General features: G+C 38.2%; 3 protein-coding genes across 3 annotated transcripts; 1 reads left to right on the top strand and 2 right to left on the bottom strand.

Annotated features, from left to right (window-relative positions):
* Window positions 1-1,446: 1,446 nt before the first annotated feature.
* Window positions 1,447-6,063, bottom strand: LOC117619819 (tubulin gamma-1 chain-like). The gene is made up of 12 exons (XM_034349859.1): window positions 5,455-6,063; window positions 4,859-5,059; window positions 4,631-4,742; window positions 3,788-4,188; window positions 3,509-3,562; window positions 3,327-3,431; window positions 2,971-3,045; window positions 2,828-2,872; window positions 2,491-2,619; window positions 2,029-2,133; window positions 1,877-1,954; window positions 1,447-1,722 (listed from the first exon to the last, which is right to left on the bottom strand). Exons 1-11 carry the CDS (start codon window positions 5,581-5,583, stop codon window positions 1,886-1,888), a joined length of 1,425 nt encoding a protein of 474 aa, XP_034205750.1. The 5' UTR covers window positions 5,584-6,063; the 3' UTR covers window positions 1,447-1,722; window positions 1,877-1,885.
* Window positions 6,064-7,543: 1,480 nt separating this feature from the next.
* Window positions 7,544-13,171, bottom strand: LOC117619108 (mechanosensitive ion channel protein 10-like). Its single transcript, XM_034348954.1, has 5 exons — window positions 11,891-13,171; window positions 9,501-9,624; window positions 9,121-9,414; window positions 8,497-8,699; window positions 7,544-8,028 (listed from the first exon to the last, which is right to left on the bottom strand). The coding sequence occupies exons 1-5, from the start codon at window positions 13,096-13,098 to the stop codon at window positions 7,758-7,760; spliced, it is 2,100 nt and encodes a 699-aa protein (XP_034204845.1). The 5' UTR covers window positions 13,099-13,171; the 3' UTR covers window positions 7,544-7,757.
* A 9,599-nt stretch (window positions 13,172-22,770) lies between these two features.
* On the top strand, window positions 22,771-25,175 carry LOC117618135. Its single transcript, XM_034347751.1, has 4 exons — window positions 22,771-22,957; window positions 23,023-23,830; window positions 24,071-24,179; window positions 24,228-25,175. Exons 1-4 carry the CDS (start codon window positions 22,771-22,773, stop codon window positions 25,173-25,175), a joined length of 2,052 nt encoding a protein of 683 aa, XP_034203642.1.
* Window positions 25,176-27,066: the final 1,891 nt, after the last annotated feature.

Genomic DNA, 27,066 nt, shown 5'->3' with positions numbered 1-27,066 from the left:
AAACATGTCATGATCGATTCTTCAACTATGTTCTTGCGTCTAAACCCAATGTTGCCAAATTTAGCGCTTTCGTAAAGAGTGCACAAGTTTGGAGTCGATGTGTTGCAACTTGCAATTACAGTTTCCCCTAACTCTTCTGTCACTTCACTGGAGAACAAAATTGATCATAAATTGATGTAGGACGAGATATGGGTCATTTATGGTGGGAAATATTAATTAAAATAAAGTGGTTCACAGTTGGAAGGAAATAGTTCAAGAGAGGAAAATTTTGGTTAAGCATCAATTATGGCACTTGGAATAGAAGGAAGGTGTATCGTTAAAATTTTTGGGTTGCTTGATTTCTTGAGAAGATTTATATTATAATTATATTTTTTTAGAATAAGTTATCAATCAGGATATTATTTTCCTGATATGATTTTAATTAGTTTTCTTATTAGTTAAGTTTTAGGAGTATTCTGGAACCTAGGGTTTCCTATGGTTTTAGGATTTTTTTGGTTTTCTATTTAAGCCAACTCATGGCATTGTATTAATTAGTTTTATCATATTATTAATCAAATTTATAGATTTTCTCTATTTTCTGGTGGATTTCAATCGCTGATAGATTTTAGCTTATCTTTTCGAATTCAGACGTTTGTTGATCCATAAATTCGTGCTTCCGTGTTGCATCATAAATTATGTATGAGAGTGTAACATTTTAACTTAATTAATGTTCATTAAAAAGGAAAAAAAAGAAGAGAAAATATATTTCAATATGTGCATTTGCTATTAGCTTAATTTCTACCGTTACTTAATGATCTTAAACAATTTAAAAGAAGAATAGTTAACAATTTTGCTTTTCAACCAAATCCTCCGTACCGTTGTTTTGACTATTAAACATTGAGAGATTAACTTTAAAAAATAGAGTTTTTAAGTGTGAACATTCTTTAGCCGTTTTTTTCCCCTCAAAATAAACTTAATCTTAAATCTTTTTTTGTTTAATTTTATTGGATCGTATACTATAATTACTTTCACTATTATCATGTCTATGTTTGTCTTTTCCATCCTCACCCTCATTATTTTCATCTTTTTCAACTTACTCGTTTTTACATTGAAGATTAGAAACACCCAATCAATTACTCGTCTTCAAAAACGTTTCACATTCATGCAATTGCTCTCTTGGTGGTTAGTTATGCCAATTATTTTGTCAAATTGAGTGTCGTTTGCATCCATTTAATTTGGGGTTACTCGACTATCACCAAAACCCAAAATTGGGGTCAATGCCTCCAAAATTTAGTCATGTATGTTGCACGTGATGGTAACTAATGAAAAATTGTGACAGATTCAACGTTGGTCTTTTAGGGTAGCTGTTGGGTTTTTGCTATTGTGGTTACATAGACAATTTTGAAACGCATTCGAGATTTTCTTAGGAAAATGAGGACTTAAATTAAACGTGGGGTGCAAGGTAACTCAAACGAATGCCCGGTTCAAACTAAATGACATATCAGCTACTAAAGGATCCATGAACCAACCTGTCTGAACTGGAACCACAAAGATATCCACTCAAAATGAAAATTGCTTCAACAAACGAATAATTAACTAAATCAAAACACCCATAAAAAAATTTACATTACAAACCGTTTCACTCCGGAAGAAGTCAAACACAACATTTAGTCCGTATTTTACAATGCTTCTCCAATGTACTTCTTGGCACCAGCACTTAACCTCCAACAGTCTGTTCCAATCCTGTGTGAACACCAAAAGAAATGAGAACATTAGGGACAGCTTTTAGTTGGCTTAAAATCAAGGAAGACGACTACGATGGATAGAGGAGAGAGTTGATAAACACGTCTTAAATAATCAGATAAACTTATACAGGAGCCCTTAATTGTAGCTTTACCTGATTTGTTCATACTGCCAATTTTGGGTCCACTGTTCCTGCTGCATTGCCTTCTCCTGTAAGAACGTGGTCTGGATCCTGGAAAAGAAATTCACTTACTGGTTAAACCAAAAAGCAAAAGAGGGGTAAAACTAGGCAAGTGTGAAAATTACCTCCATTCCCCATTTGATGTAATCTGGGGACTCACAGGCCTTATATTCCTCAACCAAACTCTCAAGTATCTCCCTTGATTCGTCAAATTCCGAAAGGTCATTCTCCTGTCCACATTTTATGTCATACTTATATGAGACACAAAAATTACAAACATCCCATAAAGTTGAAACACTCTAAAAGATTTCTCATCCATCACCAAGATGCTAACTGAATAAAACGAAAAGAAGGAAAAAACAGGAGGCAAAAAGAAAGGCATGCTTCTTCGCTAATTAGTTAACTACATGGAATATGCATATGACAACTGAAGCATATCAATTTGCACTCATTAAGTCAAAAACTTCTCACCAAGCATTGTAATTGTTATTTTTTATTTTAAAAAAATCCAAGACTGCATAGTGGCATCAAGAAATTGAGAAACCACATCTCAAGATATACTAACAGTTGTAGGGATGGTAACTTACAGCAAACATTGGGAACTTCCGATAGTTGTCAAGAAAGGCTTGCTTCTTTCTTAACATCATATACTGGCTCAAACACTTACTGAAAAGGTGGCGAATACTAGTATGGCTTGCCAGCATAAGACCACTGACCTAAAAAGAAGCAACACACACAAATTCATTATTATAAAATAGGGTGTTATTTAAACTAAAAACATAAATCCGCAAAATTTTGCTCAAATTAACTTTCAAGTGCGAGTATAAGAATGAAAGAAAGTTTACAGTGCAGACTTTCTACACTTGATTATCAAAATAAAAATCTGACAAAAGAGAGAATCTCAAATAAGAATTGGATCCCTACCCTATGGGCTGTTTGCACATATGGAGACTTTCTAGACAAAGCAACCTACACAGAAAAGCAGAAAGTAAACGATCAAATATCCAGATAGCGTCCAAAAAATTAGATTGATCACAAATTTACTTTCTTGTATTGTGTTAAAACACCTGAATGCTTGCAGGGCCCCATTCAATAAAGTTAACGAGCTTTCTTTCACGTATCCTCTGCAAACTTTCATGAACCTGATTACATAGAAAAAGGCACAGTAAACCACTGTAAAAACAAAAGAAAATAGTAGAAGAGGAACTAAGGTGCTTAACATTCTACAACAAAGAAATTCTGGGTCACATTTCCACAAAAATTCAAGACATTACAATTATAATAAGAGAATCTAGCCAACACGTAGCATCTATATAGGATAATTGACACAATTTCATTTCAATATTTTCATCAATATAGATTTTGCTGGTTTGCAAAAACTGTAGGATTGCAATGCAAGTTACAATAATATTATTATTACAACCTGAGTAGGGTCAACTTCTCCTTGAATGATGTTTAATATTGAGATGTACTTCGCTTGACTAGCTTCTTTTGTTCGAGCATATGAGGAAACCATTATATTTTTTGTCTGCAAAATGAGAATAATGTCAGGGAATTGTTTAATTTTGCTTTGTCGAAGATAAAAAAAAAAAAAAGGTATCTTACCTGCAGAAGTCTTCTCATAACATCAAGCACAGTGGTTTTGCGAATCACATTGGCCTGCCAAGAGGAGATATACATGAATCAAAAAGCTAAAATTATAGTTTAGAAACATAAAATGAACATTGAATGTTTCCAACAATATTAGATGCCAAATCAATTCCCCTCTATTTAGACACTTGCTCAAAGCATGCGCCTTCACACACATAAGTATTTGGATGTATCAATAAACACACAAATAGACAAATATAAGGTTATCAACTGACACGCATGAGTGAATCATACCTGGCGCTCAACTGTGAGGGGTGTATACCCTGTCATTAGAAAATGGCATCTTGGTGTTGGAATTAAAGATGCAAGAAGACCAACCAAATCATTGTTCATGTACCCTGGATACCTCAGAGTGGTTGTGCTGGCAGACATTACAGTAGAAACCAAAGAATTTGTTTGAGCAAAGGTTGGATTTGATAAATGAAGACGCTCAACAGCAATTCTATTCAAGGCGGTGTTATCAAGGACCACAACACAATCAGCATTAAGCGTTAGTCGTTTAAGTGTCAAAAGTGAGTTATAGGGCTGGACCACCACATCACTTGTTTCCATCTGGTTAGGAAATACACTGTATGTCTGAACCAGTTTTTTGCTGTATCGATCATTCAAAGTCTCCAACAGATAGGAACCCATGCCTGCATCATATGTTGTGAACATACTCAAAATTTATTCAAGCAATAAAGTCCTTAAAGAACTTAAGAAGTCATAAAGAAGGGAACTTGTGTTATACTACAAAGCACACCACAGCTATCGAAGCTAGATTTTGCCTCAAATTTGACTAAATTTTGACATTGAAGCACACCACATCATATGCAGTAGCTAATTCCCTATAGGAATGATCACGCTTCCAAATGAAGGTGGCTTTATATAGCACCGGCATAAATTATATGCTATCTAAAGTTAAAAAGATTGAAATGTTATATTTTACTTGTTAACCCAGCATTGTAGTCAATAGGAAGTATTTTGACCAATCCAACCGGAAAAAAAAAAAGTGAAGAAAGTATTTGGACCAAATTCGTTATTTACAAGATGATTGGAAAATATAAAAATATAAACACTAAACAGAAGAAAAGAAACCTGAGCCTGTTCCTCCAGCAATAGAATGGCACAGAACAAATCCTTCAAGACTGTCACTCCCATCAGCTTCTCTATCAATCATGTCCATTATAGCCTCTTCAACACCCTTTCCCTGAACAGAATTTACAACCCCATTTCACTTACATGGAAACTAAGCACAAAGCTTTGATATCATAAAATTAACAGTATCTACAGAGATTGTCTCTAAACACCTGACTACATACAAACCTGATCATATCCACTGGCCCAATTATTTCCTGCCCCACCTCCATGATCCGAAACAAAGATGTTTTCATGATTATAGAGATTTCGATATTCACTGTTTTGAATACCGTTAATTACTCTAGGCTCCAGGTCGATCAGCAAAGCTCGCGGTATGTAGTGCTGATCATCAGCTTGATAGAAAAACACATCTTTCCGGTCACCACCCTGTAGATCAATCAAAAGATAATTACACATTTATGTCAAGAGCAGGACTGAAGAATAACTATTTTCAATATATATTTCTTGATCAGCACTTGATAATATTGCTATGGTGCCTACTGCCTGATGACCCTTACAACCACAATTCAGATAAATAATGCACAGCTCCTGATTGATTTCCTCAAATGAACCCAATTTTTTTAATTGTAATTGTTTATTATACTACCTGAGAACAAAATTCATTAATTCATCAATTCATAGCAGAACAAAACATACTTAAACTAAGCCTAGCACGCTACTCGGCTCCATTTCCCCAACTTCAAATTCCATTTCCCTTCCCAAACAAGAATTTTCTCAGTAACCAAATATAGAGACAAGCTCTTAAGTGAGTGAAGAACCACCTGAGTGGCAAAGTCCTCGAGAATTCCATCTTTGCTGATTCCATGCTCGAGGCAGAGCTGCTTCCAGAACTCCATGCCGATCTGGTTCCCGCATTGTCCGACCTGCAATGTGATTATCTCTCTCGGCATTTTCCCGCAGTTTCTCCGAAAAAAAACCTAGGGTTTGTTTGGACCGATGGAAAACGAAAACACAAAAAAGAAACTGAAGAAAATGTGCGGAATACACAACGGCTGTGGTCTGAAGAATGCTAATGCGCGCTTTCGGTCCGGCCGGTTATTTCGCCGAAGCCTGCCACCAAACCGAAGCCGCGACCATTAGTTGTGAAGAGATGATGATGGACAGATTGAAAGATTTAGAGAGTGAGAGAGAGATGTAACTCGAAATTGGGTGAAATTGGCGACTGGCAGAGTGGAAGAGTGGAAGAGGAAGGAGGCAGAGAGGGAGTAGAGCTGAACTGAGAATGAATTTTTCAAAACACAATTTGTAGCAGGGCTTCCCGGTTTGATTTCCCACTGGACTGGTTCGAGAATATTTTTTATTTATTTAAAATTTATCCACCTGATCCAAGATTTCTGGACCAAAAATAAAAATCTGGTCCAAGGATTTTAAAACCAAACCCATTTTTAACCAATTTAATATGGTTCCGGTCTGGCTTTCTGTCAAAATTGAAGTATATTTGGTTCGGCTAGTTGGCTAAGATAGCAAGTCCGCTTCCTGCTTATAAGTTCGATATCTCTCCTTGTACATTAGAGTAATTTAGAATATTACTATTGTCAAAATAAAATTAATGAAAATCAAACCTAATTCGACCGGGTTTCCGATTCAATTGATTTCTAGATTTTTCAGTAGAATTGCCCACACTAGTGCTGCTTATGTACGATTAGTTGGGTACACATGTTCTGAGCTTCATATCAAATGAGATACTGGTTGAAATTAGGGTTCTTTGTAAAGGGATATCTTACTACTAGTGAACATCTACAATTAAAATTCTACCAACTTAGAACAAAACAGAGCATAATAATAACAATAAGGTTAAATTATAGAGATATTTAGTGATATACCCATTTCTAGCACTAATATTATAAATAAACCCTACACAATTGAATTCCTATAAACAAACCCAAAAAAAACCCAAAAAATGATAGCTAGCCTTATTGAATTTAATATTGATTATTAAATTACTTTGATGCCCTATTGAGTGCTTTGGGTATTTTTATGAGTTTTTGGGGTTGGGCTTGTTTTAAGAAATTGATGGCAGTTTTGTAATTTATAAGAAATTAAAAACTTTTTTGTTATGTTGTAAATGGGCTTTGGGTGTGTTTTTAAAGTCCATTTTATATAGGGTATTTTTATAATTTGGGCCCCCATATTGGGTATAATAGTGAATCTCCCTAAATTATATGTTTGCCTTGGTACAGGGGATCGTCATATGATTAAACGACCCGTATTTGTTGGGTCACTAATTTGTAAGGTGTGTAAGCCCAATCACGTACGTGGGTGATGAATGCAAACCACGTTGCATGCCCCTAATTAATACACAATTAGAAGCGAGATACATAAAATCGCGCTTTGCAAGGCATGTAGGCCCAATCACGTTGGTGACATACATAAAATGATTATGACATTGGATCAATGGTGTGAGATAAAAGTGAAGTTGAAGAATAATATTCGAGAAGGAGGATTAAAATTTAAGTCGGTAATAAATTCAGGGATTATTGTTCGTAAAAGTTTTAGAGGCTAAACTTGAAATGATCATTGTAACCCTAAATTTAACAGATAATGTAACATAAGACCAACAGTCTTAAAGAAAGTAGAATTGAGGGACTACAACATCCATGTTTAAAGCTCAAGACTAAAAATGCGAATTGAGCACAAATTCAAGTACTCTTGCTCTCATAAACCCTTGCATTTATTTATATTTATTATTTATCTCACACCTATGGTTTTTATATGAAAATTAAGTTAAGGTGCAAGCCTTAGCTACAATGAACACCATATATATGCTATGGCTATTAATATATGGTAATTATAGTCATAAGTTTCAACGCATTTTTTTTTTTTTTTTAAGAGAGAGGTGATCAGTTGCTCTGAAGAGAAAGGCGATCAATTGCATTCATCAGAGCAAATTTTTTAGATTACCAGGGTGTGTTAAATTGGGTACAAGCAATGACCAAAACTCCACCTCACATCACATCGCTAATTGCAGTACATAACTTGTACTTTAATGACTGGTAAATGAAAAAAAAGAAGGAAAAATAATCAATCAAAAGTAAAATCAACCCAAGCCCCTTATCTAATGATCCTAAGAGGGTATCGTCAGCCTCCCATTGCTTGCGTTCAATTGTGTCAGATTTACCTCTTGAGGAAGAAGATGATACTCGATGCCAAGGTTTTGGAAAATCTTCTTCAATTCAAACACAAGTTCTGATCTTCGAGCACTCTTTTCTCCGTAGTTTTGATGGTTCATGGTGTGTTGAACACATAGCGTCATTTTCATCTTGTCCACATTCTCAATCTCCTTCACTATCACCGAGTGTTTTGGGTTCCAATACTTTGACTTACTCTCAACATATCTGCATGCGTACATTCCATGCAACATTTGTCACCACAAACAAATCTTTAACAAAATTTAAATTTAACATTGAATCGTTTGGGAAAGTTTTTGTAGGAATGTTCATAAATAATTTTTTAGAAGTGCTTCTAATAGAATAATAATGTTAAAAAATTTATTAAAAATCCAAATGCTTATCCATAAAGCACAAAAACATTTTTTAAGTTTTTCTCCTAAAAGCTATTAGAAGCGTTTTTGGTTGTCAGTAAGAGCTTTTAGCCATTTCAAAAGCACTTCGAAACAGACCTTAGTGAGTTATAGATGATTATGTTGAGACTAATAAAAAAACGATATAATAAGCCCCTAGTGTAGACTGGGAATAACTTTTATTAGTAGTAAATTTTATTTAAATATTCCAAGGTTATGTCGAGCCATTTAACAAGTGAATTATATATAATATGGAAGGTAGATGAGGAGATATGTTACTTACGATTGTATAGACTTCTTGAGTGCAGAAACATCATCAATTGGAGTAGAAACATCAATGGTGAAATCAACAGTGTCAGCCATGTCTGGACTTCTTCTGAAATTACTGATAGGCTTTGTAAGTAGCACAGAATTAGGGTAGTATATTTTCTCATTATCGTATCGTAAGAAAACTGTTGATAAAATGTTCATCTCTTCTACAATCATCTGCAAAATATATAAAAAAGAACATTAATTTCATCAGAAAGTAACAAACAATAAAATGTGACACAAATTTTCTTTTATCCAAATAAATTTAGGCTCACTTATTTGGGGCATTTAGATTTTATCTTTTGATAAAATAGTTTTTTTAAAATCTAAAATCATGGTTTATTTTTAAAAAAAAAAAATCGTATTATTTAAGGATAATGATCTAGTTTTTTATTTATCATGTTTATAAAGTAAAATGCGAAACGTATATAGTGAGACATATTGGTGAAGAAAATAATCCCACATTATTTAGACGGTTTAGATCATTGAAATAAAATTGGTCATGGATATCCTATAAGGTGTTCGTTAATAGATGGAGACTATATGTATAATGCACATCATTGGTGAAGAAAATAATTGAGTACGTAATATATCTGACCTGCACACCCTCGACCACACAACGATCACCGACATCAAATGGGTGCATCACGAACACAAAAATGATGGACTCGAACACAGTTTTGCACATGTTTTGGAACATGAAGCCTACAAGCAGCAGTTGAGAGGTCACCACAAAGATCACCTTGGTTGTGGCCAAACCCATCACCAAAAGGCTCACCACACTTATGATCACAATCACGATTCCACTTGCCAACTTGTGGAGTTGATGCACTGCAGTCTTGGTATCATTCAAGGAGTGAGCCAATGCTTTGCGCTCAATATAGGCATGCACCTTTGAAACCATCAAAACATAGTGTGTCAAAAGATGATCGATGAATTAAGACATGCAAATTAAAGGGTCAAATGATTGTGACTCACCACCCAGTTTCTGAAGGAAGATTTTGTAATTCTTCCAGTTTCAATTGCTCCTTCAAAGAGAGGAAATGTGGTGTGAATTGCATCCCTTCTCAAGAACCGTAGTAAATCTTCCTCTTCTATATATCTGTAACAAGGATGCAGAAGAAAACTTGAGAATGGTATCGTTGACGGCTGATAGGTCCCAGCTCTGTTGCTACCATGCACAATATAAACAAAACTTCCAATTGCATGTACCCAAAAAAGAATACAAGTTCTAATTTGATGTATGTCGATAGTTTTATGCTGAAAAACCAAAACCAAAAACTAAATATAAAAGTCACCACTAGTAGAATTGCAACACCAAATTTTATTTATTTATTTAGTTGAGAGTAGCCAAAAAATATATTTTTTAAAGAAAAAGATTCATATATCCTTGGTTGATAGTTATCATATTAACCTTGAATGTAGGTTTATCATTCAATTTAATTAATGTTAAGAGGAAGATATTACTTTAATCTAATCTAAATTGCGCTGACATCATCAATTTAAAAAAAATGTTAAAAAATGAAAAAATATTTTGAAATATTTTTTTATACATACCTAGAATTTTTTTCAATTATTATTAATCTCATACATATAAATAAAATTAGTCCCTTATGAATAGTAACTGCCATTGGGTTACCATGTCAAGAGGTGGAAAAGCAAAATAAAAGAAGGTAGGGCAATCACTATTCATGTGAATAGTGTCTACCCGACACCATTGTGGAAGTGCTCTGAGAAACTTTTTCCTCCATCCAAAGCCACCAACCACCCTTGGGCCATCCTTAAAGCACTTTTCAAATAGCATTTATTTTTCATATGGTAATGTAATACAATAAACAACAATATTCCAAAATTTCATTGATAAAAATGCTATACGTACCAAAATTTAATTTTTTTTCTCTAAGGATGAAAGTGAACGCATATGAAAAGCATTGTGAAACAAAACATATATGTGTGCAGTGGCGGATCTATAGTGGGACAAAGAGCGTCACTTGACCGCTCGAAAACAAAGTTGCTCTAGGGTACTTTTCTTCATTTACTTAAAACCTTATATGGTAAACCATACGTTTATCAATTGCATCATTGAACAGGAGGACAAAAAGGAAAGAAAAGGTAATTAAAATAACAATCTTAGTATACACAAAAGAGTTTGCTAATTTTTATCGTGCATATATATATATGTTTGTTTTAGGTCACAAAAAATTTCAAAAAATGAAAGAAAAATAGCATTTTACCCTCAATCTTCATGTGTGTTTTAAGCAAAGAGTGCTATAGGGTGGGCAGGTGGTCCAGGCCAGTAGTGTCGGTGTGAGGGGGGTTGGTTTCTCTCCAAGAAAATTGCGACACAAACAAAATACAAATGGCCATACTCATAGAAGCACTATCTTCATCGTGGTTATTCTCATGGGCATATATGCATACGTTGGAATGATTGAATATATGCAGATGCAAGGACCGCCATTGGTAGTTATACTGAATCATATGAAATACAGTGAGTGCCTTCTTATGTGTACCACTACATCCTGCAATCCCTTTTTATTTGTATTATATATATATATAAATGATTTTTAACCATAATTGTTGATTAACTAAATATGTAAAGAAGCTCGAAATTAGGAGGCACTATTGCTCAAAATCGTTACTCCTGTTATAATATTAATGTACTCATTAAGCATGTCTTAGGTAATTGTTTTTGGCATATATGATATATCCTATGTTACGTTTTGACACAAAAATAAGAATTTATTTAATTTTTTTTTCATGTTAAAAGAGATCCTAAGTTTGAATATTACTCGTTTTTTATCGATATAAATAGAATTGTTTGTTCATATTGAAGATCTAACATAAACACCTTGTAACTCAACTAGTTAAAGGCACCCAATATCACTCGTATAGAATAAAACGTGCTAATCATATGGTAGCTAGGAGAGCTTTAAGTAAAAAAATTTCTTCTTTCTTTTGTTGCCCACACCCACATTAACATATATTATTATTTGGGTGTGTTGGATAGATGACACTACTGATGCACCCACACCTGTCAGGCATGGAGTAGGAGTAAAAACTAAACGGGTCGAGGGTTCAAATTTGAAAATATAGTCCATGATATTAATCATGACAACTACTCATGGTAATAATTTAAAGAAAAAAAAAGTAATTCTGAAACGAAAAAGTAAGAATGGAACCGACTTTTACGATGCTAATGCATGATGAACCATCAGTGTCTTGCCCACTTACTAATTTAATTAACATAAATTAATAGAAGGTTGGCATCATGATGATGCATAAAGTATGGTTTCGTTATTTGAAAATCACCTAGTGAAAGTGATAGAAATTAATAAAAAAAAGTAGTGAAAGTGAGAAAAACTTACTTGGCACCGGGCTTAGCAACATTCTTGAATATCCTTTGAGCACTGTTCCTGGCGTCCCATTCACTTGTGATCTCCGACTCTGCGTTTCCAAAATCATCTATGGTTCTTGAAATCGTCGACAGCCCCGAAGACCTCACATAGTTTACAAGCTTCTTCACGCTCCATGCCGTTGCTCTATGCGTCATGCTCAACCTTCTAAGCTTCTTCATGTCAATCCTCCTCGACTCGTAACCTTGCCTATTAGACCTCGACACGGCCTGAGACTTGTCCCTCAACCTCGCAGGCAACGACTTCGACGCCTGGAAAGGGCGTCGTGGAAGCTCCTCCCTCTCGTCCTCGTCTAGAGGTGGCCCGGAGAGGGCTTCCAAAATGTAGTGGTGGAAAACGCTCTCTTTCATGCGGTCAAAGAATGTAGATACATGAAATGAGGAGGCTAAGACTTTAACAAACAAGATCTTTAGCAACCATATTGTGGCTCCAATTAGCACAGCTATTAGAGCACGAAACACTTTCTTGAGGACCTTGCTGTGCTTGTGAACATCGGGGAACATGATCATCCAAGCAGCTAGAACTAGACCTAACCAAGCACAGTTTTGGAAACTCCTCCGCAAACCAAACACAAAGTATAGTACCTTTTCTCTAAGCATGAAGTTTCTCTCTATAAGAAATACAAGAAACCCAACAACCCAACCAGAGACTAGGCGCCCACAAAACATAACCATGACCATTAGACACCATTTCCATATCTCCAAACCCCACTTCAATTTGTTCATGAGGACATCTAGGGTTAGGGAGCATACCAAGCAAGTCATGATTATGAGAAACAAAGTCCATTCAATAACAGCTCGCTTGTTTATCTTTATCTTCCTTTTCTTTTGGTGCTTTCCGTGTTTTCCATCTTCTTCTTCGTCATCTTCTTCATTTTCATACCAGTCTTCATCGTCATCGTCATCTGTAGATGAGTTGTTGTTTTCATAAGGGTTGAAGGGTTGGAGTTCTTCGGATTCGAGAATCGTTCTTGATGGCAAAGGTTGCTTAATCTCCTCGAACCGTGAGCGGGGCTTGGAGAAGTTTAGGCGTCCAAAAGTTTTCGTTCTTGATTGTGAGATTGCAGTATCAGGATCTGCTTGGGGTGATTGTTTTAGTTTGGGGTTTGATTGGTCTATGGTGACTACCACATGGTCTGTGTTACTCTTCTGAACATCCATGGCTTGCCTTCAACTCTCAAAGAAGCCAAAAAGAATGGAAGCATCCGAGGGGGAGAGAGAAAAATGAGCCAGGTTTGCCTCTCCAGGAGAACACATAGTATTATTTATTTAATTAAGAAGGAAGGAAACCATCAAGTATTAAACGAAGCTCTTGCCCTCACACTCTCTCTCTCTCTCTCTCTCTCTCTCTCTCTCTCTCTCCACATGTCCTATTCAACTTTAAGATTGGGATTCTCACGTTTTAGTTTATGGGTCCTTACTTTATGTTCGTGGTGAAGAGCTTTTCATGATTGTGATGTGTATAATGCTTGTTATCTTTATGTCAATTCTATACGTAAGCTATAAGTAGTTGTCGTGAAAGTAATTAATGTTAGGATCAACTCAGAGATTAAGAAAGCTAAAGACACTAATTATGATGAGTCAAAATAATGGGGCAGTAGGGGCACCGCCCCTATTGAGGATGAATTGGGTTGCACAATCTAAAAGCAACAATCAAGTACTCTTGGTTGAATGTGACAGGAAGAGATTTAAAAGATTGTAAAATATGTCAAATATCTTCAACTGTAAATGGTATGGTCCATGGAAGTTGGATTGTTTTGGCTAAGAACCCATTACATGATTCTTAATAGTACTTTGGTCATTGTTTTTCTTTTTTAGTGGTTTGAACAATTAAATGATTGTTGTTCGACCGGAAAAAAAGACAAAAACATATCTTTCACAGGTTGGAATGCTTTTTGACATTCGACACCTCCAATATTAACAAGATAAAAAAGGAGACACTTTAGTGTTAGTGTCCACTGTCCATAATACTTTTTCACAATGGGCTGGAAAAACCAACACTTCACTAAGAGCAGTTTCACCCCATTGTGCCCTGGTAAAGAGCAAGGTAAGTATTGGTAATGTCTTTGAGTACCATCTTTAGGGAGGTCAGGGGTTTGAGTCTTGTAAAGAACCTCCTGGAGAGAGCTTTCAGTAAACAATGACCTGACTCAGACTGGTAGCCCACTAACTACCATTTTGCTCTTCTTTTTTTTTTCTTCTTTTTTTTTAATAAAGCAAGACAAGTAAGGGCAAATACTATTCACATGAATAGTGATTGCCCTTGCAATTTTTTGATGCATTCCCACTCATTGCTATGATAACCACTAATTACATGAGATATGAGGAGAGGAATTTGTATGAATTATGGTGTGGGTATTTATAGAAAAAAAAAAAAAAAAGATTTTTTTATATAATTTTTTTGGTATGTAAATTATCTGATGATGTCACACTCATGTCAGTATGCCTAGGCAAGCCTTGTCTTTGGGCTTGTCCAGTTTTGTGGGCCTACTTCTTACCATGGCAACTTTTCCTTTGTGGAGGTCTTTTTGTTGCTTAGGCCCTCTTTTACTATGGCAAAAGGAGATGGGTGGAAGAAGTGTTCTTAGAAACAAAAAGAATGCGAGAAATGCTTTCTTTTAAGATCATTAAAATTCGATACCATATTGTTCCTGCTCATGTCAAAGCCACTGTCTGATCGAGCGTGATGGGTTTTAAAGTGGTTCGTCTGTTATGTCAAAGTGTTGTTGCTGAGTGCGCCTGGCTGATCAGTTTCTTGTATTTTGTTTCAATGTCATCCAAGTATACTATAATACAATTGCTAGAGTAGCTCACGAGCTTGTTCAATTTCCTTACTCTTAGTTCGTCTTGGAAAAGGTTGAGAAAATCTTTTTCATTATTGTCCGGCTCGTTCTTCTCTTAATCTAGATCAGGTATGAAATGCTTTAGAGTTGTGTGTGGCAGCTAGTGAAAGGACCTCTTGTTTCCCTCTTTTCGACAAGGGCGGTCGACGGAAGGAACTTTTGATCCTTTTTCTTTTGGATGCGGGACGTGCCGCCATCAAGCCCCAAATTTGGGCTTGAATGGAATGTGAATAGATGGATGTGTTGCGCTTCTAACTTCTGACCAAATGATTGATCGGCTAAGCAAGAAACCTCATCTTGGCCTAGATTTTTTCACTTTCTCGGGCTTGAGAATGGTTAGGTTTCGTAAGGATGTTTTTGTGATTTTTAGGGTTTTATGTAAAAATAATGCAATTAAACTAAATATGCGTATAAACGTAAAGACAAGAATTGAAGTACGATAAAATAAATCAAAGCGATAAATAAAGCAAGAACGAAATAAACGCGATAAGAATGATAAGAACGATAAGAACGATAAAATAAACAAACTTGAAATTAATCTTAATTGAAGTGCGATAATAGTGAAAAGTAAAGGAATCGAAATAGACTTGAAATTAAATGACAAGAAATATAAATCGAACAAGAATTTAAATGACAAGAGAAATATAAACTTACACTAGAAATATGAAGAACTCACTACACTAGGTGCTTGAAAAGTAAAATCCTAAGTCTAGGAAAAGAAAAGTGCGAGACGAAAGATAAGTTTGTTTGTTTGATGTTGTGTGTCTTCTGCCTTCGTCGAGCAAAGTTTATATAGGGCACTCGCAGGGCCGGTCTTGAGATTTTGAAGTGAAGTAAGCTAACACAAACTTACACCATTATGTAATGCCATACAATAAATGTTTTTTTTTTCTTCAAGTGATCAAAGTACCCCTACTCCCAAGGACAAAATTGAAATTTCACAAAATAATTAAATTGAATTAAATCGATTACATTAGGTCAGAGATGTTACACCTTTTGAATAATCACCATGATTGTGACGATGAGTCTTTGTCAACATAGGTCATACTCAGATATTAAATATTTTTTAACACCTAATTTATTTTGTATGAATATTCCAAGAACATCATTAATTTGATGCAATTATTTTGGTTGACTTAGTCGGATGCATTATTTTTGCGAAATTGAATATCTGAGCATAATTACTGACTAATTCATTGTGATCGGGTATTTATTATTTCAGTTTGTGGTTGTGAAAGTAGATGGGATATTGAATGTTGGTGTTGACATAGGACAAGCCTTTAACACAAGCAGGTTTTGAAGTCGAGTCCTGAATAGAAGTTGAGGCCCTACAAACCAACACAACTAGAAACGTCTTTGTGTCAACAATTTGCTCACTCTGTAAATATATAACATTTGTCCTGCTATTTCCAACTAGAGTGCTGCTATTTCCACCCACCTGTCCTATTTTCTCACCCATTATGTAAATTCCTACTTTTCCACCCATCGTTATCCCTAAAATACCCTTTAATTATTAATTCGACTGAACACCATCAACTCCAAGTTAAAAACATAAAAATTTTAACCCAAAAAATAATAATAATAATAAAAATAAAAAATTCTTCATCTTCTTCATGTGTTTTCAACATCACGACCTTACCCTAGCATATTAATATTCTCATCAACCCCTTAGCATTACTGGTGGCTTCATGACCGCGACACCACCACCACAACAACATACAACCAACAAGACTACAATGGATTTTTAATTGAAGTGATGTTATATGGAATAAGGACCCGTATGTGGGTTAATCAGACTAAAAAATCTTTAAAATGAAATAAAATTAAAGGACAATTTGGCCTCTATTATCAACACCTACCAACCCTGACACAATATTAAAGGTGGAGTTGATAATGATGGGTGGAAAAGTAGGATTTTAAATTTTCAAATTTACATAGTGGGTGAGAAAATAGGACAGGTGGGTGGAAATAGCAGCACTCTAGTCTGAAATAGCAAGACAAATGTTATATATGTACAGAGTGAGCAAATTGTTGACACAAAGACGTTTTTAGTTGTGTTGGTTTGTAGGGCCTCAACTTCTATTCAGGACTCGACTTCAAAACCTGCTTGTGTTAAAGGCTTGTCCGATGTCAACACCAACATTCAATATCCCATCTACTTTCACAACCACAAACTGAAATAATAAATACCCGATCACAATGAATTAGTCAGTAATTATGCTCAGATATTCAATTTCGCAAAAATAATGCATCCAACTAAGTCAACCAAAATAATTGCATCAAATTAATGATGTTCTTGGAATATTCATACAAAATAAATTAGGTGTTAAAAAATATTTAATATCTGAGTACGACCTATGATGACAAAGACTCATCGTCACAATCATGGTGATTATTCAAAATGTGTAACATCTCTGACCTAATGTAATCGATTTAATCCAATTTAATTATTTTGTGAAATTTCAATTTTGTCCTTGGGAGTAGGGGTACTTTGATCACTTGAAGAAAAAAAAACATTTATTGTATGGCATTACATAATGGTGTAAGTTTGTGTTAGCTTATGTGAGGCCCCATTATAAGGTTTGCACAAGGCCTTCAAAATCTCAAGACCGGCCCTGCAGATATGCATTCCTCAACTGTCTTACCCATCAAGAAACACATAAAGTAATAATACAGGTAAAAGGATTGCAAGTCCTAATCCACCTATAATAAGGAACCCTTGAATTATGCTAAAAGACCACTTATTCAAAGACGACAAGTCTGGCTGCAGTTGAGCTCTCAATTGACACCGAGCTCGTACATTTCTTAATGTCTTAGTCTCCCGCTTGGTCAAATAATCATTAAGAACTAGATGTCGATTACTTAATGGCCTTGTGGAGCTCAACTCTACCATATTCCTTGAACAAGCCACTGTCAATAAATGAAGAGCAATAATATAGAACTATTAGGACAACTCAAGTATACAATACTTAAAAAGCCTTTATAACCCCACACATATTTACCTCAAAACCACATAAGCAGGAGCGGGGTTAGAATTGTAAGATTGGGGGCCGAAATATAAAACACAAGTATATCAAATACATATAAGTATTCAAAACATATGTTTGAACTAAAATTTTCAAAATTAGTCATGTGTAATTATTTTTAAAGGGACCATTAATTTAAATTACAAGTTATCTATTAGTAGGTTATATATTACATTATATAATATATGAGAGAGGTAAAAAGAGAGGGGGAGGAGGGGGCCCATGGCCAGCCACTGCACATAAGGATTCCTTCAAGATTATAACAACATAATTATCATGACTTGTTGGCCAAATTTTTTAAGACAATGACACCTTACGAGCTCAAGTATATGTTGAAGTTGTCATTATTTGGGAACAACTTTTAAGATTCCTATTTTGTTTTGCGATGATTTGTAACGTATCATATTTGTATTCTCAACATTCGCTATAGTAGTGGCATTTATAGGTTTTATCCGGATTTTTAATGAATTTTTATTATAGATTCAGATATATTTGCATAGACTTTAGTCACTCTTTCTTTCCAACACTATTCTCTGTATATGAGGATGCGTTGGGATCAAAGTTTGTCTTTGCCCAACTGTGCTTAATCATGAAAAAGGAAAAGCACTTCAATTCTGGCCTCTATTGTCAAAGCTTTGTCTGGGCATTAATATTTGGAAGACCATTCAGAAATTCAAATTTAGGCATGGTAGTGTTTTTATCAATGTGAATAGATTCTATTTTAGCTTCTTTTTGCGACGATAGTTAACTCTTAAGTGTATGCTTTCAATTTAGGTTTCTTTGTTTTCACCTCCATTGTAGTGTTATCTATAATGTTTCTCTGTTTTCCATTATAAAATGAATGGTTGATTTAATACAGGCACTCTTATATCGAAAAGAAGCTCTTATAATATCTTCATGGCCACTTTCTTCCTGGTTCTCCTTTATTGGCTCCACATCCAAGTCTAGCTGGCACTTTAGATCTCTTGTATCTTTTCGTTATAGTCAGTCAGTCAATGTTCTTTGTTGTTCTTAACGAACAGTACCAAACAAGAAAAAATCATGGAAGAAGAAGGAAAACTAACAAGAAAATTGAAAGAGCCTATCTTTGGAGGGTGGTTCATCTTCTGTAGAGAGAAAAAAAACACGTTGTATAAAATCTTTGCCGTAGAGGTTGGACTTATGTTGGCCTTTATTATTTATACCTAAACTCTAAAAGTTCTCCAAACTCCAGCACTCAATTAAATCCTTCCAAATCTATCTCATTTAAAAACAGGTAAATTTGGGGGGTGTATTCAATTGAGATTTTAAAAGACTATTTAGGAATAAAAAAGTCTAGTGAATTTAACCAGAATATAATGACTTATAGGATTTTATTTATGGATTTATATAATAAAGATTTTTTACTTAAGAATTTATAAGATTTCTATAATATGATTTATAAGATTTGAAAGGACCATATGGATTTTTTCTGGGTTCAACATAAGATTTTTTTAGAAGAAATTAAAAGCTATTATTTCATTGTTTGTATGTCTTTCTCAATACAAAAATAAGTAAGAAATAATATTATTTCATCAACTTCCGAACTCTTGCTGCCCCGTCCCAGCATCCCACGCTTAGCATACAGGTTTGCCAATTGCACATGGGTAGAACCACACTCTGGCTCCAATTGCACAAGTTTGCCACTCTATCTGTAGCCTCAATGCCAATCCACACACTTCCATGAACCTTACAGGAAGAAATGCTGTGAGGTAAGGCTGTTCTGGGCATATATACCTTGCAATCATGGAGTTCTAAGATATTATCTTTGCTATCCAAATTTTTGAATATGTAAAGCGCATCTCTGACATCCCCAAGATACATTATCTTTGCCTTCCAAGATACATTACCTAGTTGTAGTTCTTTCAGGGTTTAGGGTTAGCTGTATTCTATAACGTCTATACTAGGCTACCTTGAGGATTTTTGGCTCTGTGAGAATCAAAAGATGAAGAGATTAGAAGTTATAGGTGCCCAGGCCGCATTCTTTATATTGAATAATTGGTCGGACGATAACGTATTAAAAACTAGTACCACCTTCAGGACTCCATGTTTATGAAATGTTCTTTATATTGAGAATCAAGGGATTTGGATAACATCTTACAAACTTTTGGTCAGTTTTATTTTGTATATAAAATCCAATTAGCTCTCCACGACACCACATTTCTCACAGGCATTTCATCAAACGCCCTATAGGCAGTCTGTAACTCACTGCTTCTACCATAAAACTTACCAAAGATCTTCCAATATACACATTGGCAACAAACTCACTTCTTATTTCTGTGCATGACGGAGAATCAACAGAGCTAGAATCAAACATGTCATCAAACAAAGTTGAGATTTTTATTGGTGAATTATAGAATCGGAGGGAAAACAAAAAACAAAAAAACTCTCTATGTTCCCCTCCATGTCTTCTATCTCGTCGGTCCACAGCCCCACAGCCCCACCACAGAAAAATCAGAGAACAAAGTTGAGATTTTTATTGGTGAATTGGGGGGTTGAAGGTGATGGAGAATTCACAAGATTTTATTATGCAACAGAGAGGGAGATGGGGATGGAAGGAAGGTCGTTGCTTACATCCAACAGCAAGTAGCTCTAGGTATTGGTGGTTTGGCCGTCAGGGCCAGTGCACAACTGCTTGGGTGGAGGCCAAGGTGATGAAGGAATGAATAAAAAAAGTCCCACGTGAAAATCTAATGGGTTAAGATGGGATTCAAGATTGGGGTTTGGTATTTATACCTCTCACTAAAAAATCTCACATATTCCGTATTTTAAAAAATCCTTCAAAATTAGTAAGTTTTTGAATACCATAAGACTTTTTGTTACTTGTTTAAAATCTTGATTGAATACCACCAGATTTGGTAACCCTTTTTAAAAACTCCTAATAGTCTTAATGGAATTCCACAAGACTTTTTAGTTATTTAAAAGACTTAATTGAATATCACAAGACTTATTTATCCCAAAATAGTCTTTTAAAATCCCAATTGAATACACCCCCCTATTTGGATTTTTTCCAAGTTCTAATTAAGGGCCAATTTGGCATTGCTGTGCTGTAAAAATAATGACTACCAGATTTGCTATGAGAGAAATCAGTTGTGAGATAAAGCAGTTTGACGTTTGGTAAACTTTTTGTTAAAAGTGTTATTGATACTGATTCCCGCATAATCAGAAAATGATTGCCGCATAATCATTAAACCCAGTGGCTCTTCAAAATTGATTCCTGCATAATCAAAAAATGAAAGCACCTCATTAGCTGCTTTCCCTTATGGCTTTCCCTCACAATAATATTTAACAATAAGTGATTTCATCATTGTTTACCAAACGGGCTGGGCTTCCCATTTTTTTTTTAAAATCACTTATTACCCCAAATAAACAATGTCAAACTAACACTAAATACATCTACATTTATATAGATATTTTAAAAGTTCAAACAAGTCTGAATTGAATACACCCGAATTTTTAAAGTCCCTTAAAATATTATTGAATGCTAATTCAATACGCCCCTGAATGTTTTAGATTACTTAAAAATTCTGATTGGAAGGTTTAGAATCCAACTCATCTTGATACAGCTGAACTTTCCTTCAGAAAAATCATTGAAATCTGAATTGAAGAAGCCCCTTCTCTTCCTAATACAAAAATATTAAAAGAAAAGAAAACAAGACAGAAAAATAGCAACACCGACTCATTTCTCCTCCATGAGGACGAGGGCGCGGACGACGACGACCATCCGCAGGAGCTTCCCAAACATGATTTTAAACAAAGAGAACACTCTTCTTCTCTATAGCTCCTTCAGACTCAGTAGCCCCTCGTCAGTTCTTCAAAACTAGAAACACAGTGAAAGAGAAAGAGGGAAGATGGATATAGAGTTTGAGGCGAGGGTGAAACCTCTGGAATACAAAGTAAAGGCAATGTCACGTGAGTCGCCGTCCCAGAAGGCGGGTCACGTGCTGGACGCCGACCTCCGCTCCCATAGGAGTGAGGCCCTCGCAGTAACCAAGGCTCCCGCCCCTCCTCAAGCTGGCACAGAACGACCTGAGGACCCAAGGGAGGAGTCTATCACACAGCAGGCCGAACCTATGGAAGACCTAGAGCTGGTTACTCTTCACGACGACATCCCGGATCGACAAGTCTGTATCGGCACCTCCATCTAGCAAGAGCTTTGCTCTGACCTTGTCGCCTTCCTCCGCCTCAACTCTGAAGTCTTCGCATGGTCCTACAATGACATGCCTGGCATATCACAATACATCATATCCCATAGGCTCAGCGTCAATCTTGCCGTCCGACCCGTCCGACAGAAACGTCGAGCCTACGACCCCGAGCGGTATGAGGCCATGAGGGCGGAGGTGGATCGGTTGAGTAGTATCGGATTCATCAGGGAGGTTGACTATCCTACATGGCTGGCTAATGTCGTGATGGTCTGTAAACCAAGAAAGGGCTGGCGCATGTGTGTCGATTACACCAACCTTAATCGAGCCTGCCCGAAGGATAGCTTCCCCCTACCCCGCATTGACCAGCTGGTCGACGCAACAACTGGCCACGCCCTCCTTAGCTTCATGGATGCTTACTCAGGTTACAACCAGATCTTCATGCACCCCGAAGATCAGGCCCACACCTCTTTCATTACGGATGGCGGCCTCTACTGCTATAAGGTGATGTCCTTTGGCCTCAAGAACGCTGGGGCTACTTATCAGCATCTGGTGAACCACCTCTTCGCCCCACTAATTGGCAACACCATGGAAGTATATGTCGACGACATGCTAGTCAAGAGTCGCACAGCTGACAAACACATCCCTAACCTCTCTGCCATGTTCACCATCTTGAAGCAGTACAAAATGAGGCTCAACCCCACCAAATGAGCGTTCGGGGTGGCTTCCGGCAAATTCCTTGGCTTTATGATCAGCCAGAGGGGTATTGAGGCCAATCCAGAAAAGATCCATGTCATCTTAGACATGACAATACCTAAGACGGTCAAGGATATCGAAAGCCTTACAGGGCGTGTCGCAGCCCTGACCAGATTTATCTCCAAAGCCACTGATCGCTGCGCCCCATTCTTCAAGGCCCTTAAGGGCAGCAAGAGAAACATCACCTGGACTACTGAATGCGACACGGCTTTCAGCGAGCTCAATGAGTATATGGGTCGGGCCTCTTTATTGTCAACCCTGAGCACGGAGACATCCTAGTAATTTATCGCTCCGTCTCAGTTTCGGCAGTTAGCTCTGTGCTCATCCGATCAAAGGATAATGCGGAGCGCCCAGTTCATTATGTTAGTAAAGCATTGCAGGATGCCGAAGTCCGGTACCCAGACATTGAAAAATTGGCGTTCGCCCTGGTCGTCTCAGCCAGACGCCTCCGACCATATTTCCAAAGTCACACCATCCATGTCTTAACTAACCAACCGCTCCGACAAGTGTTGCAGAAACTAGAAACTTCTGGGATGCTGGTTAAGTGGGCCATTGAACTTGGCGAGTTTGATATTCATTACAAACCCCGCCCGGCTACAAGGGGGCAGGCTGTTGCTGACTTCTTATCCGAATTCACGGAGCCCCAAGCTTCAGCAGCTACCCAGCTCATAACCAAACCCAATCTCCCTCCGAGCCAGGACCACACCGCCAGCAAAGGCACTTTCGACCTGACCCAGCCCCTATGGACTTTATTTGTGGATGGCTCTTCTAATGCCCAGGGGTGTGGGGCCGGCCTCGTTCTCATCTCTCCAGACAAGGTTGCCCTCGAGTACGCCCTCCGCTTCAAATTCCAAGCCTCCAACAATGAGGCCGAATATGAAGCACTCTTAGCTGGTCTTCGACTAGCCAAAGAGATGGACGCGAAACAAATTCAGATATTCAGCGACTCACAGCTCGTTATTCACCAAGTCAACCAGGACTTCACGGCCAAGGATGCCTCTATGACGGCTTACCTCCAGCACGCCCGGCACTTGCTGGCAACCTTCCAAGTCCACTCTATAAACCAGGTGCCACGCTCTGAGAATAGCCATGCTGACGTATTAGCCAGGTTAGCATCAGCCTTGGAGCAGGGCATAGGTCGCCACATCCACATCGAATTCTTGGACCAGCCCAGCACATAAGCCCTACTCATCTGTACCATTGATCACGGCCCTACATGGTTGGACCCCATCCTCCAGTTTTTGCAGAACCAAACATTACCGGCTAATTAGGCCGAGGCACGACGCGTTCGCCATCGCTCTGCCTGACACCTGATCATTAACGGCTCCCTATGCAAGCGGGGTTTCAGTCTTCCTTACCTCCGATGCCTGACCCTAGAGGAGGGTCATTATGTCCTTCGAGAAATCCGTGAAGGCATCTACGACAACTACTCAGGTGCACGCTCACTGGCTCATCAGGTAATCCGCCAAAGATACTTCTAGCCTTCACTTGACACTGACGCCTAGGCCTTCACCCAGAAATGCGACAAGTGTCATAGATTTGCTAACATTCCACAACTCCCGGCAGAACCATTGACTGCCATGGTCAGTCTTTGGCCATTTGCCCAATGGGGACTGGATCTCATTGGGCCGATGCCAGAGGGCAAGGGCCAAGTCAAATATGCAGTTGTAGCCGTAGACTACTTCACCAAATGGGCTGAAGCCGAAGCCTTAGCCACCATCACAGCGGCCCGCATCGAAACCTTTGTGTGGCAAAGTATTGTATGTCGCTTCGGCATCCCCAACTCCATCTTCATAGACAATGGCCGGCAATTTGACAATGCCAAATTCAAACAATTTTGTTCTAACCTCAAGATCCGTCTTTGCTTCACCTCCCCAGCCCATCCTCAGTCCAATGGCCAGGTCGAAGCCGTGAACAAAATTATCAAGAAGACCCTAAAGACAAAACTTGACAAAGCCAAGGGCTGCTGGCCAGAACTACTTCCGGAAGTCCTCTGGTCCTACCGCACCACCTTCCGCACCTTCACCGGTGAAACGTCATTTTCTCTATCATTTGGTACCGAAGCCGTAGCACCAGTAGAAATTGGCCAGCCCACATATCGAACCTTCACTTACAATGTCAAGGCCAATGACGAGCAGTTAGCCCTAAACCTCGACTTCATTGACGAGCTCCATGACCAATCTAGCATGCGCAATGTCGCGTACAAACAACGCATCGCCAAATACTACGACTCCCGAGTCAAGTCCCGCGCTTTCAAAATGAGGGACTGGGTCATGCGCAAGGTTTCCTTGGCTACCAAAAATCCTACTGAAGGTACCTTCGGCCCCACATGGAAGGGTCCTTATGAGATTATCAAAATCTGCCGCCCCGGCACTTATCAGCTTCGCGATCCCAAGGGCAAGACGTTGCATCATCTTTGGAACGCTGATCACCTCAAGTACTACTACAAGTAAACATATCCAGACCCTAGGGCAATACTTTGGTCTTGAGCATTGACTATAAGATAGAAGTAAACATATCTAAACCCTAGAACTCTTGTACCTTCTGCCTTTCGATACCTATTTAAATGAAACGCCTGATTTCGGCTCATTCTTATGCACTCACATGATTATCATTTTACTAGCACAACCGATATCACATAACAAGTCTTGTATCATAAGCAAATCAAAACAACCTTGCTCCGCGTAGTAGGACTAGGTGCTGGAGGCTCGCCACTCGTATCAAAGTTAATCTCAACCGAGGGGTTGAACCTAACCAGCCTATCTTCCCAGCGAAGCTGCTCATCCACTAGTCGGTCCATGATATAACTCTTCAGCTCCTCTGAAGTTCGGAATGACTCGGGCAGCAGCTACCTCCTCGGCCTTCGACCTCTTCAGCTCCTCCACCTCCTTGGCCAGAGCCGCCTTTTGCAACAACAGGGCGTTCTTCTCTCGGATAGCCTCCTGCGCCTCCGCCATCTTGCTTTTGGCCATCTCATCACGCCTCTTTAGCCTCTGGATCTCTTTATCTCCCTTGGCCATGTTGACATACATCTCGCCAAAGGCCTGCAAAACAAAACAACATCAGTCAACCCAAACAAAAATGATCCGAACAAATTCACAAAAGAAGGCCAAAACTTACATAAGCAGAGGTGAGGATCGTCTTCTAGGCCCGATCTATGTAGGAAGAGGCTGGGGTTCTCGCTAGAGCCTCGGGATCACTCTTCACGTCTTCCAGGAAGACGTTAACCAAGGGCACCTCCTGCCGGTGCATGGCCAAGTTCACCTCCTTCTTCTGCTGGCGTAGTCTGCCGAAGTCCACCTTCTCCACCCCTTCAGCAAAAATGTCCTCCATGCTGAAGGGGAGCTTCGGCGGCGCCTGCATATCAAAGGGTGAAAGTCTCGGCCCCGCCCCCATCACATGCTGATGAGCTTCCTCCAAGGCTTTCCTCTTTCCCAGCACGTCAGCAACCCGACCCTCATCATCATCTCTGCGGCGCTTCCCAGTATCCTTCTCTGCTTTCTTGGCCCGAGACTTCCTTAGCCGCTTCTGCATCTCAGCATCATCAATATCCACTGCCACCTTCATGCTCCCTCTTATAATACCGGCCACTGTCAAAACAAAACAAAACAACTACGTTAGTCACAACCACAAAAGGCTCAGAAGACACCCAATAAATGTGACCCAGGTACTTACTTCCTTGTAAGAGTCCAGACTCCAACAGATTCTTCTGAGTGACTAAGTTTTGGCACTCACGCTCGGTCTCTGACAGCTGTGCCCTCACCCACTCAACCTCGTCTTCCTGCTCCTTGGAGATAGGTCCCCACTTCACTGAACCTGCACCAAAGGTTAAATACTACTTAGCCATTTACACTGGCACAACCAAAATAGAGAACCAAGAATGAGAGCAAAAACTAAAAAAAACAAAACAAAACACAATTAAACATCAAATAGTCTTAAGGGATAGGGCCAAGGACCTATAGACTGGAAGAATGTGTTGGATAATGCTCTTCCCCGGCATACACTCCCAATCACCATAAGCCATGCACCACCTGTTCCTCCAGGACTTTTGCGTAGTTGGCTTGTGACTAATAAAGTAGCCCCTCTCCTTCGCCTTTCGGCGATTAGCTTGTACCCAGCCAAAATTCCCCTGCTGCTTCGAAACTGAGTACAAATACATGAACTGCTCAAAGGTTGGCTCCCCCAACCCAGCCAACCACCAAGCTATATACATCCCATGGAGAAGAATCCAAAAGTTGGGATTATACTGCCCTGGCCCATACCCCAACTTGGCCAACATCATCTGCACCCACGGATGAAAGGGTAGTCTAAAGCCGTGCCGATACATATCTGTAAAAATCATCA

The sequence above is a fragment of the Prunus dulcis genome, chromosome 2 (genome assembly GCF_902201215.1).
Source record: "Prunus dulcis chromosome 2, ALMONDv2, whole genome shotgun sequence".
Lineage (NCBI taxonomy): Eukaryota > Viridiplantae > Streptophyta > Magnoliopsida > Rosales > Rosaceae > Prunus > Prunus dulcis.
This window is presented reverse-complemented; position numbering and strand designations above follow the sequence as displayed.

Bases quoted from the DNA above. Each gene is read 5' to 3' on its own strand.
- LOC117619819 (XM_034349859.1), bottom strand. From the start codon at position 5,583: ATGCCGAGAGAGATAATCACATTGCAGGTCGGACAATGCGGGAACCAG. The intron at 4,743-4,858 runs GTTTGTATGTAG...AATTCTGTTCAG, and splicing joins GGGCCAGTGGATATGATCAG to GGAAAGGGTGTTGAAGAGGC. The intron at 3,563-3,787 runs GTATGATTCACT...TCCTCTTGGCAG, and splicing joins CCCTCACAGTTGAGCGCCAG to GCCAATGTGATTCGCAAAAC.
- LOC117618135 (XM_034347751.1), top strand. From the start codon at position 22,771: ATGACAATACCTAAGACGGTCAAGGATATCGAAAGCCTTACAGGGCGT. The intron at 22,958-23,022 runs GTCGGGCCTCTT...GCTCCGTCTCAG, and splicing joins CGAGCTCAATGAGTATATGG to TTTCGGCAGTTAGCTCTGTG. The intron at 24,180-24,227 runs GTAATCCGCCAA...ACTGACGCCTAG, and splicing joins CACGCTCACTGGCTCATCAG to GCCTTCACCCAGAAATGCGA.
- LOC117619108 (XM_034348954.1), bottom strand. From the start codon at position 13,098: ATGGATGTTCAGAAGAGTAACACAGACCATGTGGTAGTCACCATAGAC. The intron at 9,415-9,500 runs GTGAGTCACAAT...ATGGTTTCAAAG, and splicing joins CTTCCTTCAGAAACTGGGTG to GTGCATGCCTATATTGAGCG. The intron at 8,700-9,120 runs GTCAGATATATT...TATATTTTGCAG, and splicing joins GTGTGGTCGAGGGTGTGCAG to ATGATTGTAGAAGAGATGAA.